The sequence below is a fragment of the Salvelinus fontinalis genome, chromosome 11 (assembly GCF_029448725.1).
Source record: "Salvelinus fontinalis isolate EN_2023a chromosome 11, ASM2944872v1, whole genome shotgun sequence".
Taxonomy (NCBI): Eukaryota; Metazoa; Chordata; class Actinopteri; order Salmoniformes; family Salmonidae; genus Salvelinus; species Salvelinus fontinalis.
The window spans coordinates 51,850,091-51,862,908 of record NC_074675.1 but is presented as its reverse complement, the minus strand read 5'-3'; the positions used below and the strand labels follow the sequence as shown (position 1 = coordinate 51,862,908).

Genomic DNA, 12,818 nt, shown 5'->3' with positions numbered 1-12,818 from the left:
AGACAGTCAGACAGACGGACCAGAGAGAGTCAGACAGATAGACAGACCAGAGAGAGAGAGACAGACAGATGGACCAGAGAGAGTCAGACAGACAGACGGACCAGAGAGCGAGACAGACAGACAGACGGACCAGAGAGCGAGACAGACAGACAGACAGACCAGAGAGAGACAGACAGACAGAAGGACCAGATACAGACTGACATGCTGACCAGAGACAGACAGACAGACAGACAGACAGACAGACAGACAGGCTGACCAGAGACAGACAGACAGGCAGGCAGACAGACAGGCTGACCAGAGACAGACAGACAGGCTGACCAGAGACAGACAGACAGGCTGACCAGAGACAGACAGACAGGCTGACCAGAGACAGACAGACAGGTTCACCAGAGACAGACAGACAGGCTGACCAGAGACAGACAGACAGACAGACAGACAGACAGACAGGCTGACCAGAGATAGACAGACAGGCAGGCAGACAGACAGGCTGACCAGAGACAGACAGACAGACCAGAGACAGACAGACAGGCTGACCAGAGACAGACAGACAGGCTGACCAGAGACAGACAGACAGGTTCACCAGAGACAGACAGACAGGCTGACCAGAGACAGACAGACAGACAGACAGACAGACAGACAGGCTGACCAGAGATAGACAGACAGGCAGGCAGACAGACAGGCTGACCAGAGACAGACAGACAGACCAGAGACAGACAGACAGGCTGACCAGAGACAGACAGACAGGCTGACCAGAGACAGACAGACAGGCTCACCAGAGACAGACAGACAGGCTGACCAGAGACAGACAGACAGACAGACAGGCAGGCAGGCAGACAGACAGACAGACAGGCATGCAGACACAGACAGGCAGGCAGGCAGGCAGGCAGACAGATAAAGGAATTTAACCTTCACATTTTTGGGGGTTTTGACATCAGACTGTTTCTGATGTTTTGTAGCTCTCGTTTTTACTGTCATCAGTTTTTCGACTGTTATGGAGCCAGAAAGTATTGCCTCTGAGTTAGACTATTCACACAGTAGACGGAACAGAAGTTTAAGGCTAGTGTATAGATGAGCGAGGTTTCCATTCTCTTTCATTCTGGTGGTTTGACTGAACTTTTGGTCTTTTTACCTTGTTGGCTTTGCAACTGACTTTCAGCAGACTTAACTTGTATTGTAAAGAGAATGTGTTTCTGAATTTGTGTTTGTAACGTATTGATCTTGCCGTAGACCCTCATCAGAGCAGGCAACTTTTAACTGAGAATGGGAGACTATCTCTCTGAATGTGTGTGTGTGTGTTTGTTTCTCTTTGTGTGTTTCTGACTGTGTGTGTGTTTCTCTGTGTGTGTGTGTTTCTGATTGTGTGTGTGTGTGTGTTTCTGACTGTGTGTGTTTCTGACTGTGTGTGTTTCTGACTGTGTGTGTGTGTGTGTGTTTCTGACTGTGTGTGTGTGTGTGTTTCTTACTGTGTGTGTTTGTGTTTCTGACTGTGTGTGTGTTTCTGACTGTGTGTGTTTCTGACTCTGTGTGTGTGTGTGTTTCTGACTGTGTGTGTGTGTGTTTCTGACTGTGTGTGTTTCTGACTGTGTGTGTTTCTGACTGTGTGTGTTTCTGACTGTGTGTGTTTCTGACTGTGTGTGTTTCTTACTGTGTGTGTTTCTGACTCTGTGTGTGTGTGTTTCTGACTCTGTGTGTTTCTGACTCTGTGTGTGTGTGTTTCTTACTGTGTGTGTTTCTTACTGTGTGTGTTTCTGACTCTGTGTGTGTGTTTCTTACTGTGTGTGTGTGTGTTTCTGACTGTGTGTGTTTCTGACTGTGTGTGTTTCTGACTGTGTGTGTGTGTGTTTCTGACTGTGTGTGTTTCTGACTCTGTGTGTGTGTGTTTCTGACTCTGTGTGTGTGTGTTTCTGACTCTGTGTGTGTGTGTTTCTGACTCTGTGTGTTTCTGACTTTGTGTGTGTGTGTTTCTTACTGTGTGTGTTTCTGATTGTGTGTGTTTCTGACTCTGTGTGTGTGTGTTTCTGACTCTGTGTGTGTGTGTTTCTGACTGTGTGTGTGTTTCTGACTCTGTGTGTGTGTGTTTCTGACTCTGTGTGTGTGTGTGTGTGTGTTTCTGACTGTGTGTGTTTCTGACTGTGTGTGTTTCTGACTGTGTGTGTTTCTGACTGTGTGTGTTTCTGACTGTGTGTGTGTGTGTGTGTGTGTGTGTTTCTGACTGTGTGTGTTTCTGACTCTGTGTGTGTGTGTGTGTTTCTGACTGTGTGTGTTTCTGACTCTGTGTGTTTCTGACTGTGTGTGTGTGTGTGTGTTTCTGACTGTGTGTGTTTCTGACTCTGTGTGTTTCTGACTGTGTGTGTGTGTGTGTGTGTTTCTGACTGTGTGTGTTTCTGACTGTGTGTGTTTCTGACTCTGTGTGTGTGTGTTTCTGACTCTGTGTGTGTGTGTGTGTGTGTTTCTGACTGTGTGTGTGTTTCTGACTGTGTGTGTGTTTCTGACTGTGTGTGTGTTTCTGACTGTGTGTGTTTCTGACTGTGTGTGTGTTTCTGACTCTGTGTGTGTGTGTTTCTGACTGTGTGTGTTTCTGACTGTGTGTGTTTCTGACTGTGTGTGTGTGGTGTTCGTCGGCGCCCTCACTGTGCATCTCCCTGGGCTAGGCCTGCAATTTTTCGGCAGACAGGCAGACAGGCAGACAGACAGACAGACAGACAGACAGACAGGTAGACAGGCAGACAGGCAGACAGGCAGCGTTGCAGCTTTGCCCAACATCACAATCAATAATGTAAACATTGCCTGATGCCACTCGTTAATCACTTACTAATTACAGTTCCCCCTCTTTCTCCCCCTCTCTATTTTTCCATTGCGTTTGTCGGTTTATTTATTGGGACATGGTCGCTCGCAGCAATGGAAGTCAGTACAAGGGAGGGAGGGAGGGGAGGGAGAGAGAGGCGTCGACTCACTGTTTTGCCCTCAGTATCACAGTGGATGTTGGTTGTTGGCTTGGGTGTTAAGGGAGGGGAGTGCCAATGCCACTCCGACATTGATCTAATATGATCTAATATTTATGTAGTTCTTAATTCATTATTTTACTTTTAGATTTGTGTGTGTATTGTCGTGAATTGTTAGATAATACTGCACTGTTGGAGCTAGGAACACAAGCGTTTCACTACTCCTGCAATAACATCTGCTAAATACGTGTGTGTGGCCAATAAAATTGAATTTGATTTGATTTAAAGGCGTTGTGGGGAGGGGGATAAGTAGTGTTTTGACATTTTAAAGTAGGAAAGTGAATGCAGAGCAGGTTCGCTTCAGTCTCTCTGCTCTGCTGTCTGTGATTGGTCGGGACTGATCCTACCTCACACCACTACGTTGGGGTCAGTGACCGGGTTACATTAAATTAGCACAAGGCAGGTTGGCACTCACTCAATGCCAACTTTTGTCCGAGGCTGAGGGGGAACGCTGAAGAGTGTGGGGTTAGGGACACTGTGGGGTTAGGGACACTGTGGGGTTAGGGACACTGTGGGGTTAGGGACACTGTAGGGTTAGGGACACTGTGGGGTTAGGGACACTGGGGGGATAGGGACACTGTGGGGATAGGGACACTGTGGGGATAGGGGCACTGTGGGGTTATGGACACTGGGGGGATAGGGACACTGTGGGGATAGGGACACTGTGGGGATAGGGGCACTGTGGGGATAGGGGCACTGTGGGGATAGGGACACTGTGGGGATAGGGACACTGTGGGGTTAGGAACACTGGGGGTTTATGGACACTGGGGGGATAGGAACACTGTGAGGATAGGGGCACTGTGGGGTTGTGGACACTGGGGGGATAGGGACACTGTGGGGATAGGGACACTGTGGGGATAGGGACACTGTGGGGATATGGACACTGTGGGGATATGGACACTGTGGGGATAGGGACACTGTGGGTTTAGGGACACTGGGGATAGAGTGACTGTTTGGGTTATGGACACTGTGGGGATAGGGACACTGTGGGGTTATGGCCACTGTGGGGATAGGGACACTGTGAGGTTATGGACACTGTGGGGATAGGGACACTGTGGGGTTAGGGACACTGTGGGGTTAGGGACACTGTGGGGTTAGGGACACTGTGGGGTTAGGGACACTGTGGGGATAGGGACACTGTGGGAATAGGGACACTGTGGGCTTAGGGACACTGTGGGGTTAGGGACACTGTGGGGTTAGGGACACTGTGGGGTTAGAGACACTGTGGGGTTAGGGACACTGTGGGGTTAGGGACACTGTAGGGTTATGGACACTGTGGGGTTAGGGACACTGGGGATAGAGTGACTGTTTGGGTTATGGACACTGTGGGGATAGGGACACTGTGGGGTTATGGACACTGTGGGGATAGGGACACTGTGGGAATAGGGACACTGGGGTTAGGGACACTGTGGGGTTAGGGACACTGTGGGGTTAGGGACACTGTGGGGTTAGGGACACTGTGGGGATAGGGACACTGTGGGGATAGGGACACTGGGGATAGGGACACTGTGGGGATAGGGACACTGGGGTTAGGAACACTGTGGGGATAGCGACACTGTGGGGATAGGGACACTGTGGGGTTAGGGACACTATGGGGATAGGGACACTGTGGGGAAATGGAGACTATGGGGTTAGGGACACTGTGGGGTTAGTGACACTGGGGTTAGGAACACTGTGGGGATAGCGACACTGTGGGGATAGGGACACTGTGGGGATAGGGACACTGTGGGGTTAGGGACACTGTGGGGATAGGGACACTGTGGGGAAAGGGACACTGTGGGGATAGGGACACTGGGGATAGGGGCACTGTGGGGTTAGGGACACTGTGGGGAAAGGGACACTGTGGGGAAAGGGACACTGTGGGGATAGGGACACTGTGGGGATAGGGGCACTGTGGGAATAGGGACACTGTGGGGATAGGGACACTGTGGGGACAGGGACACTGTGGGGTTAGGGACACTGTTGACTATGTGTGTGATAGGGCTATTGATTTCTTGTTAAGGACCTTGAGCTTTTTTATGAATGTAATTATTGCATCTGACTTTTCCCAAATATTCAGGATTCCCACTAGTTTGGAGTCTCCCAATGCATTATGGGAAACTTTTGTTAACTTTACACTACTTTTCCTACTTCCACTCCTTCCATCTCTCTCACCCTCTCTGTCATCATCACCCCCTCTGTCATCATCACCCCCTACCTAGTTCTAAGGCTCTCCAATGTTCCCAGACTAAAGTAATCACCACCCAATGGTCTCCAGGCTGTGTGATATCATCAGTGGCGTGGGAGAGTTGAGAGAGTGGCGTTCTCAACTTCTCACTCCGCTCCCCGAGGGTTTCCCTAGACGACGATAAGTGTCAATCACCTCCTTTCGTCAGATTTCGTCAACCTCTGACTCTCAGACATATAGGAGCCTCCAGGGGCCGAACGGGGCCCTCAACAGATCCCTTGGGGGAGCGATCTTATGTCACGTGAACCTGTCTGTCAGTTTTAGAAAGCGCTAGCCCCAAAGCTAGGATTTGGTGTGTGTGTGTGTGTGTGTGTGTGTGTGTGTGTGTGTGTGTGTGTGTGTGTGTGTGTGTGTGTGTGTGTGTGTGTGTGTGTTGAGGCAAAGGGGATGAGTGATCCGTCTGGCTGTCTGTGTGTTACTGCAAAGCCCCCTTAATGCAAAAATCTCTCTCTCTCTCTTCCTAACACCTCACTGTTCTTTATCTGAGCGTTTGTTTTTTAAATGTCCAGGGTATACAGTCTATTAATACATATATCTGAATGTACATGGTATACAGTCTATTAATAAATATATCTCAATGTACATGGTATACAGTCTATTAATAAATATATCTCAATGTACATGGTATACAGTCTATTAATAAATATATCTGAATGTACATAGTATACAGTCTATTAATAAATATATCTCAATGTACATGGTATACAGTCTATTAATAAATATATCTCAATGTACATGGTATACAGTCTATTAATACATATATCTCAATGTACATGGTATACAGTCTTTTTATGAAGTAGTGTTACGCCCTCTTTTAAAAAAAAAACAATTTACACCTTACATTTGTTTGTTTATTTAATATAATTAACAGAATCACACTTAAGACCTAAAAGTGAAGTCATGGCTAATGAAGTACCAGCGTCTAATTGTTGTCAAGGGCATTTGCACGCAGTTCCAACGTATCACCAGCTGGTGTCACTATTACTCCACTGATATGTTCCAGGGTGTTGGTTCGTTAGTCTGAATCACTAGATTGACAATAAGTGTTTTCTATAGGAGCTTTTCTTTCCAGCCACATGCGCACTCTATCATTGAAGGCTTTCAGCTCCATAGAGGTGTGTTAATTGCTTTCCTGAAGCATGTGACAAATAAAGACACACACACACACACACACTATGATTCACACACACACACGCCTTAACGTAAGCACATATGCACATGACAACAGTCACTCCAGTTATCCAAACAATAACCGGCTTGAGAAGTGGAGAAGGGTAAGAACAAGAACAAGTGAGAGAACAACACGGGAAAGAGAATAACAAGTGAGAGGACAACACGGGAAAGAGAAGAACAAGTGAGAGGACAACACGGGAAAGAGAAGAACAAGTGAGAGGACAACACGGGAAAGAGAAGAACAAGTGAGAGGACAACACGGGAAAGAGAATAACAAGTGAGAGGACAACACGGGAAAGAGAAGAACAAGTGAGAGGACAACACGGGAAAGAGAAGAACAAGTGAGAGAACAACACGGGAAAGAGAAGAACAAGTGAGAGGACAACACGGGAAAGAGAAGAACAAGTGAGAGGACAACACGGGAAAGGGAAGAACAAGTGAGAGAACAACACGGGAAAGGAAAGAGAAGAACAAGTGAGAGGAAAACACGGGAAAGAGAAGAACAAGTGAGATGACAACACGGGAAAGAGAAGAACAAGTGAGAGGACAACACGGGAAAGAGAAGAACAAGTGAGAGGACAATACGGGAAAGAGAAGAACAAGTGAGAGGACAACACGGGAAAGAGAAGAACAAGTGAGAGAACAACACGGGAAAGAGAAGAACAAGTGAGAGGACAACACGGGAAAGAGAAGAACAAGTGAGAGGACAACACGGGAAAGAGAAGAACAAGTGAGAGGACAACACGGGAAAGAGAAGAACAAGTGAGAGAACAATACGGGAAAGAGAAGAACAAGTGAGAGAACAACACGGGAAAGAGAAGAACAAGTGAGAGAAGAACACGGGAAAGAGAAGAACAAGTGAGAGAACAATACGGGAAAGAGAAGAACAAGTGAGAGGACAACACGGGAAAGAGAAGAACAAGTGAGAGAACAACACGGGAAAGAGAAGAACAAGTGAGAGGACAACACGGGAAAGAGAAGAACAAGTGAGAGGACAACACGGGAAAGAGAAGAACAAGTGAGAAGACAACACGGGAAAGAGAAGAACAAGTGAGAGGACAACACGGGAAAGAGAAGAACAAGTGAGAGGACAACACGGGAAAGAGAAGAACAAGTGAGAGGACAACACGGGAAAGGAAAGAACAAGTGAGAGGACAACACGGGAAAGAGAAGAACAAGTGAGAGGACAACACGGGAAAGAGAAGAACAAGTGAGAGAACAACACGGGAAAGGAAAGAGAAGAACAAGTGAGAGGAAAACACGGGAAAGAGAAGAACAAGTGAGAGGACAACACGGGAAAGAGAAGAACAAGTGAGAGGACAACACGGGAAAGAGAAGAACAAGTGAGAGGACAACACGGGAAAGAGAAGAACAAGTGAGAGAACAATACGGGAAAGAGAAGAACAAATGAGAGAACAACACGGGAAAGAGAAGAGAAGAACAAGTGAGAGAACAACACGGGAAAGAGAAGAACAAGTGAGAGAACAATACGGGAAAGAGAAGAACAAGTGAGAGAACAACACGGGAAAGAGAAGAACAAGTGAGAGAACAACACGGGAAAGAGAAGAACAAGGGAGAGGACAACACAGGAAAGGAAAGAGAAGAACAAGTGAGAGAACAACACGGGAAAGGAAAGAACAAGTGAGAGAACAACACGGGAAAGAGAAGAACAAGTGAGAGGACAACACGGGAAAGAGAAGAACAATTGAGAGGACAACACGGGAAAGAGAAGAACAAGTGAGAGAACAACACGGGAAAGAGAAGCACAAGTGAGAGGACAACACGGGAAAGAGAAGAACAAGTGAGAGAACAACACGGGAAAGGAAAGAGAAGGATGAGTAGAGCAGATAGCGGAGGAAGATCGAAGCGAGGGAGCGAGAAACGGAGGAAAGAACAAGTGCAGTGCAGGAGAGACGGAGCGAGCAGTGGCCTATAAGGTGTGTCCATTAACTTGACTGAGAGAGAGGAAGGCCTCGTTTCTTCCAAGGCATTCCTCTGGGCATAGCTGTCAAAACACACTGTATCAGCTCAATGTTTGACCACAACTTCTGTTGATCTCTGAATCAACAGCCCCTTCATCGCTCCATCATGCTATTTACAGATGATGCTCACGTCTTCTTCCACATGACCCAAAAAACGTCATTATAACAATGAATTTCATCTAAACCACATTATATTAATGCCGCTTAGTGCTGATAATTGAGTCGTTCGTTCCCACTTGCGTTTATATTCCCATCTCCCCATACTCCATCTAAATGAAGACAGCGAGGAAAAGGGTGAGAGAGAGAGAGAGAGAATCGGAGCAAAAGTGAGAAACACAGAGAGCAGGGGAGAACCAGAGAGAAGTAGAGGTAGAGAGAGCTTTATTAAAAGTTCAAATTTCACAGCCCTATGGTGGCTCAGTGCTACTATACTACAGGAGAGGTGCTCCGTGTCAGTAATTAGGCTGTTAAAGAGTGGAAAGACCTCTCTTAGGCGATTTTCTATCTGCACGTCGTTCTTTTTCGTTCTGCGACCATCTTCTGGTAGGGCTGCAGGTACACTACATGGCCAAAAGTATGTGGACAACCCTTCAAATTGGTGGATTCGGCTATTTCAGCCACACCAGTAAGTGACAGGAGTATAAAATTGTGCACTCAGCCATGCAATCTCCTTAGACAAACATTGGTAGTAGAATGGCTCGTACGGAAGAGCTCAGTGACTTTCAACATGGCACCGTCATATGATGCCGCCTTCCCAACAATTCAGTTTGTCAAGTTTCTGCCCTGCTAGAGCTAGCCTGGTCAACTTTCAGTGCTGTTATTGTGACGTGGAAATGTCTAGGAGCAACAACGGCTCAGCCGTGAAGTGGTAGGCCACAAAAGTTCACTGAACGGGAATGTCGAGTGCTCGCTCTTTCTTTCTTTCTTTCTTTCTTTCTTTCTCTCTTTCTCTCTTTCTCTCTTTGTCTCTCTCTCAAATTTGTCTATCTCACTCTCCCCAGAAAGCAGGAGTCCTTGGCTAATTCTTTATTGGGCTGTATGTGATAGGATCCAGAAATAGGGTTGGATGTCAGGTCACTAACGAAATTTAAAAAATGTCCAGAGGGAGTGAGTGAGGCGTCTGGTCACCCCTCCCACTCATTCTATCCCTTCTCCCCACGCACACACACACACACACACACACACACACACACACAGACACACACACACACACACACACACACACACACACACACACACACACACACACACACACACACACACACACACACACACACACACACACACACACACATAAATTCTTCCACGCTCACATACACACACACATTCTAACCCCTACACACACACACGTGGTATAGGCTCCTGAAATAGGGTTGGATACAGGTCACTAACTTAATTAAAAAACATCCAGAGGGAGTGAGTGAGGCGTCCACTGGATTCCCACTTATTCTATCCCCTCTCCCCACACAGTTACACACACACCTAAACGGATTGGTGGGGGGGGGGAGAGAGAGAGAGAGAGAGAGAGAGAGAGAGAGAGAGAGAGAGAGAGAGAGAGAGAGAGAGAGAGAGAGAGAGAGAGAGAGAGAGAGACAGAGAGAGACAGAGAGAGACAGAGAGAGACAGAGAGAGAGAGAGGCCGACTGGTGTTTTTATCCAGTGTACTGGAATGATAATTACATTATTGATATGAATAATGCAAAGTCTGGATGTCCCTCTTTATTCCGCTACAACAGAAATAATGTCCTTTAATTCACTTTAGAACATTATGGTGACATCACGGACTTCCTGTTTCTCCACCAACACTGCTTTACAGGCTTTTTGTTGGAGATTCTAACTTTATACAGTGGGAATGTTAGCCAGTTAGCTAGTTAGCATCAACTTCATACTCTACAGTGAGTGTGAATGTTAGCTACTTAGCATCAACTTCATACTCTACAGTGAGTGTGAATGTTAGCTAGTTAGCATCAACTTCATACTCTACAGTGAGATGGCATTTTAACGTTTTGGATAGTTGTCTGGTTTTTCACAGCGTGTTTTTCGACTTGGTTTCTGTCCATGTAGCAATGTGACCCAATACTTTCAGTGTCGTTGTCTTGGGACACCAGCGAATGAGGGTCACAGATGCCTCCAGGGCATCATGCTCATTATTTGCCTGTTGTGCTGGTTTGGAGTGTGGGGTAATTAAATCCCTGTTCAGCCAACAAACACTTCAGACCTACTAGTGTGGTTATATAAATATGGGACACTTTTGTTTTATGGTTTCTATCACGCCCAGAGAATACTTTGCTATGTGTTTGTATCATTTGGGAGTGTGTGTGTGTGTGTGTGTGTGTGTGTGTGTGTGTGTGTGTGTGTGTGTGTGTGTGTGTGTGTGTGTGTGTGTGTGTGTGTGTGTGTGTGTGTGTGTGTGTGTGTGTGTGTGTGTGTGTGTGCACCTTAACGTCCCACTATGCTTTTTCTGAAGCCTCTTTGTCTCGGTGGTTTCCTACAGGAGATGTACTCTAAAGGCCTGATCCCGTGCAGTGTGATGAAAGATGTGCGAGGGCAGGGGGACAACCGCTTCGAAGTGGTCACCTCCCTCAGAACCTTCGTGTTTCGTCTGGAGCGGGAAGGTAAAAAGGAGCGCCCCTTACACCTTGCCCCTTACACCACGCCCCTTACACCTCGTCCCTTACACCTCGTCCCTTACACCACGCCCCTTACACCTCGCCCCTTACACCACGCCCCTTACACCACGCCCCTTACACCTCATCCTTTATATCTCATCCCTTACACCTCGCCCCTTACACCACGTCCCTTACACCACGCCCCTTACACCACGCCCCTTACACCTCGCCCCTTACACCACGCCCCTTACACCACGCCCCTTACACCACGCCCCTTACACCACGCCCCTTACACCTCACCCCTTACACCACGCCCCTTACACCACGCCCCTTACACCACGCCCCTTACACCACGCCCCTTACACCTCGCCCCCTACACCACGCCCCTTACACCACGCCCCTTACACCACGCCCCTTACACCTCGCCCCCTACACCTCGCCCCTTACACCTCGCCCCTTACACCTCGCCCCTTACACCACGCCCCTTACACCACGCCCCTTACACCTCGCCCCTTACACCACGCCCCTTACACCACGCCCCTTACACCACGCCCCTTACACCACGCCCCTTACACCACGCCCCTTACACCTCGCCCCTTACACCACGCCCCTTACACCACGCCCCTTACACCTCATCCTTTATACCTCATCCCTTACACCTCGCCCCTTACACCACGTCCCTTACACCACGCCCCTTACACCTCGCCCCTTACACCACGCCCCTTACACCACGCCCCTTACACCACGCCCCTTACACCACGCCCCTTACACCTCGCCCCTTACACCTCGCCCCTTACACCTCGCCCCTTACACCTCGCCCCTTACACCTCGCCCCTTAAACCTCGCCCCTTACACCTCGCCCCTTACACCTCGCCCCTTACATCTCATCTCTTACACCACACCCCTTACACCACGCCCCTTACACCACGCCCCTTACACCTCGCCCCTTACACCTCGCCCCTTACACCTCGCCTCTTACACCACGCCCCTTACACCTCATCCCTTACACCTCGCCCCTTACACCACGCCCCTTACACCACGCCCCTTACACCACGCCCCTTACACCTCGCCCCTTACACCTCACCCCTTACACCTCGCCCCTTACACCACGCCCCTTACACCACGCCCCTTACACCACGCCCCTTACACCTCATCCCTTACACCTCATCCCTTACACCTCATCCCTTACACCTCGCCCCTTACACCTCATCCCTTACACCTCGCCCCTTACACCTCATCCCTTACACCACGCCCCTTACACCTCATCCCTTACACCTCGCCCCTTACACCACGCCCCTTACACCACGCCCCTTACACCACGCCCCTTACACCTCATCCCTTACACCTCGTCCCTTACACCTCATCCCTTACACCTCATCCCTTACACCTCATCCCTTACACCTCGCCCCTTAGACCACGCCCCTTACACCACGCCCCTTACACCACGCCCCTTACACCTCATCCCTTACACCTCATCCCTTACACCTCATCCCTTACACCTCATCCCTTAACCTCATCCCTTACACCACGCCCCTTACACCTCATCCCTTACACCTCATCCCTTACACCACGCCCCTTACACCTCGCCCCTTACACCTCGCCCATTACACCTCATCCCTTACACCTCATCCCTTACACCTCGCCCCTTACACCTCGCCCCTTACACCTCGCCCCTTACACCTCGCCCCTTACACCTCGCCCCTTACATCTTCCACCTTCCACCCTGTATCTTCCCTCTATACTCTCCTGTATCTTCCCTCTATAGTCTCTTCTCCTCTCCCTCTGTTTTCTCCTCTCACTCTATCTTTCCTCTCTCCTTCCCTCT

General features: G+C 48.6%; 1 protein-coding gene across 1 annotated transcript in view; it reads left to right on the top strand.

Annotated features, from left to right (window-relative positions):
- The window catches only part of arap2 (ArfGAP with RhoGAP domain, ankyrin repeat and PH domain 2), a gene marked incomplete in the record, with an annotated part of 210,876 nt that overhangs the window by 37,180 nt on the left and 160,878 nt on the right, over positions 1 to 12,818 (top strand). Inside the window, 1 exon segment of the mRNA XM_055938983.1 lies at positions 10,879 to 10,999. Within this exon segment, the coding sequence (XP_055794958.1) occupies positions 10,879 to 10,999 (121 nt within the window).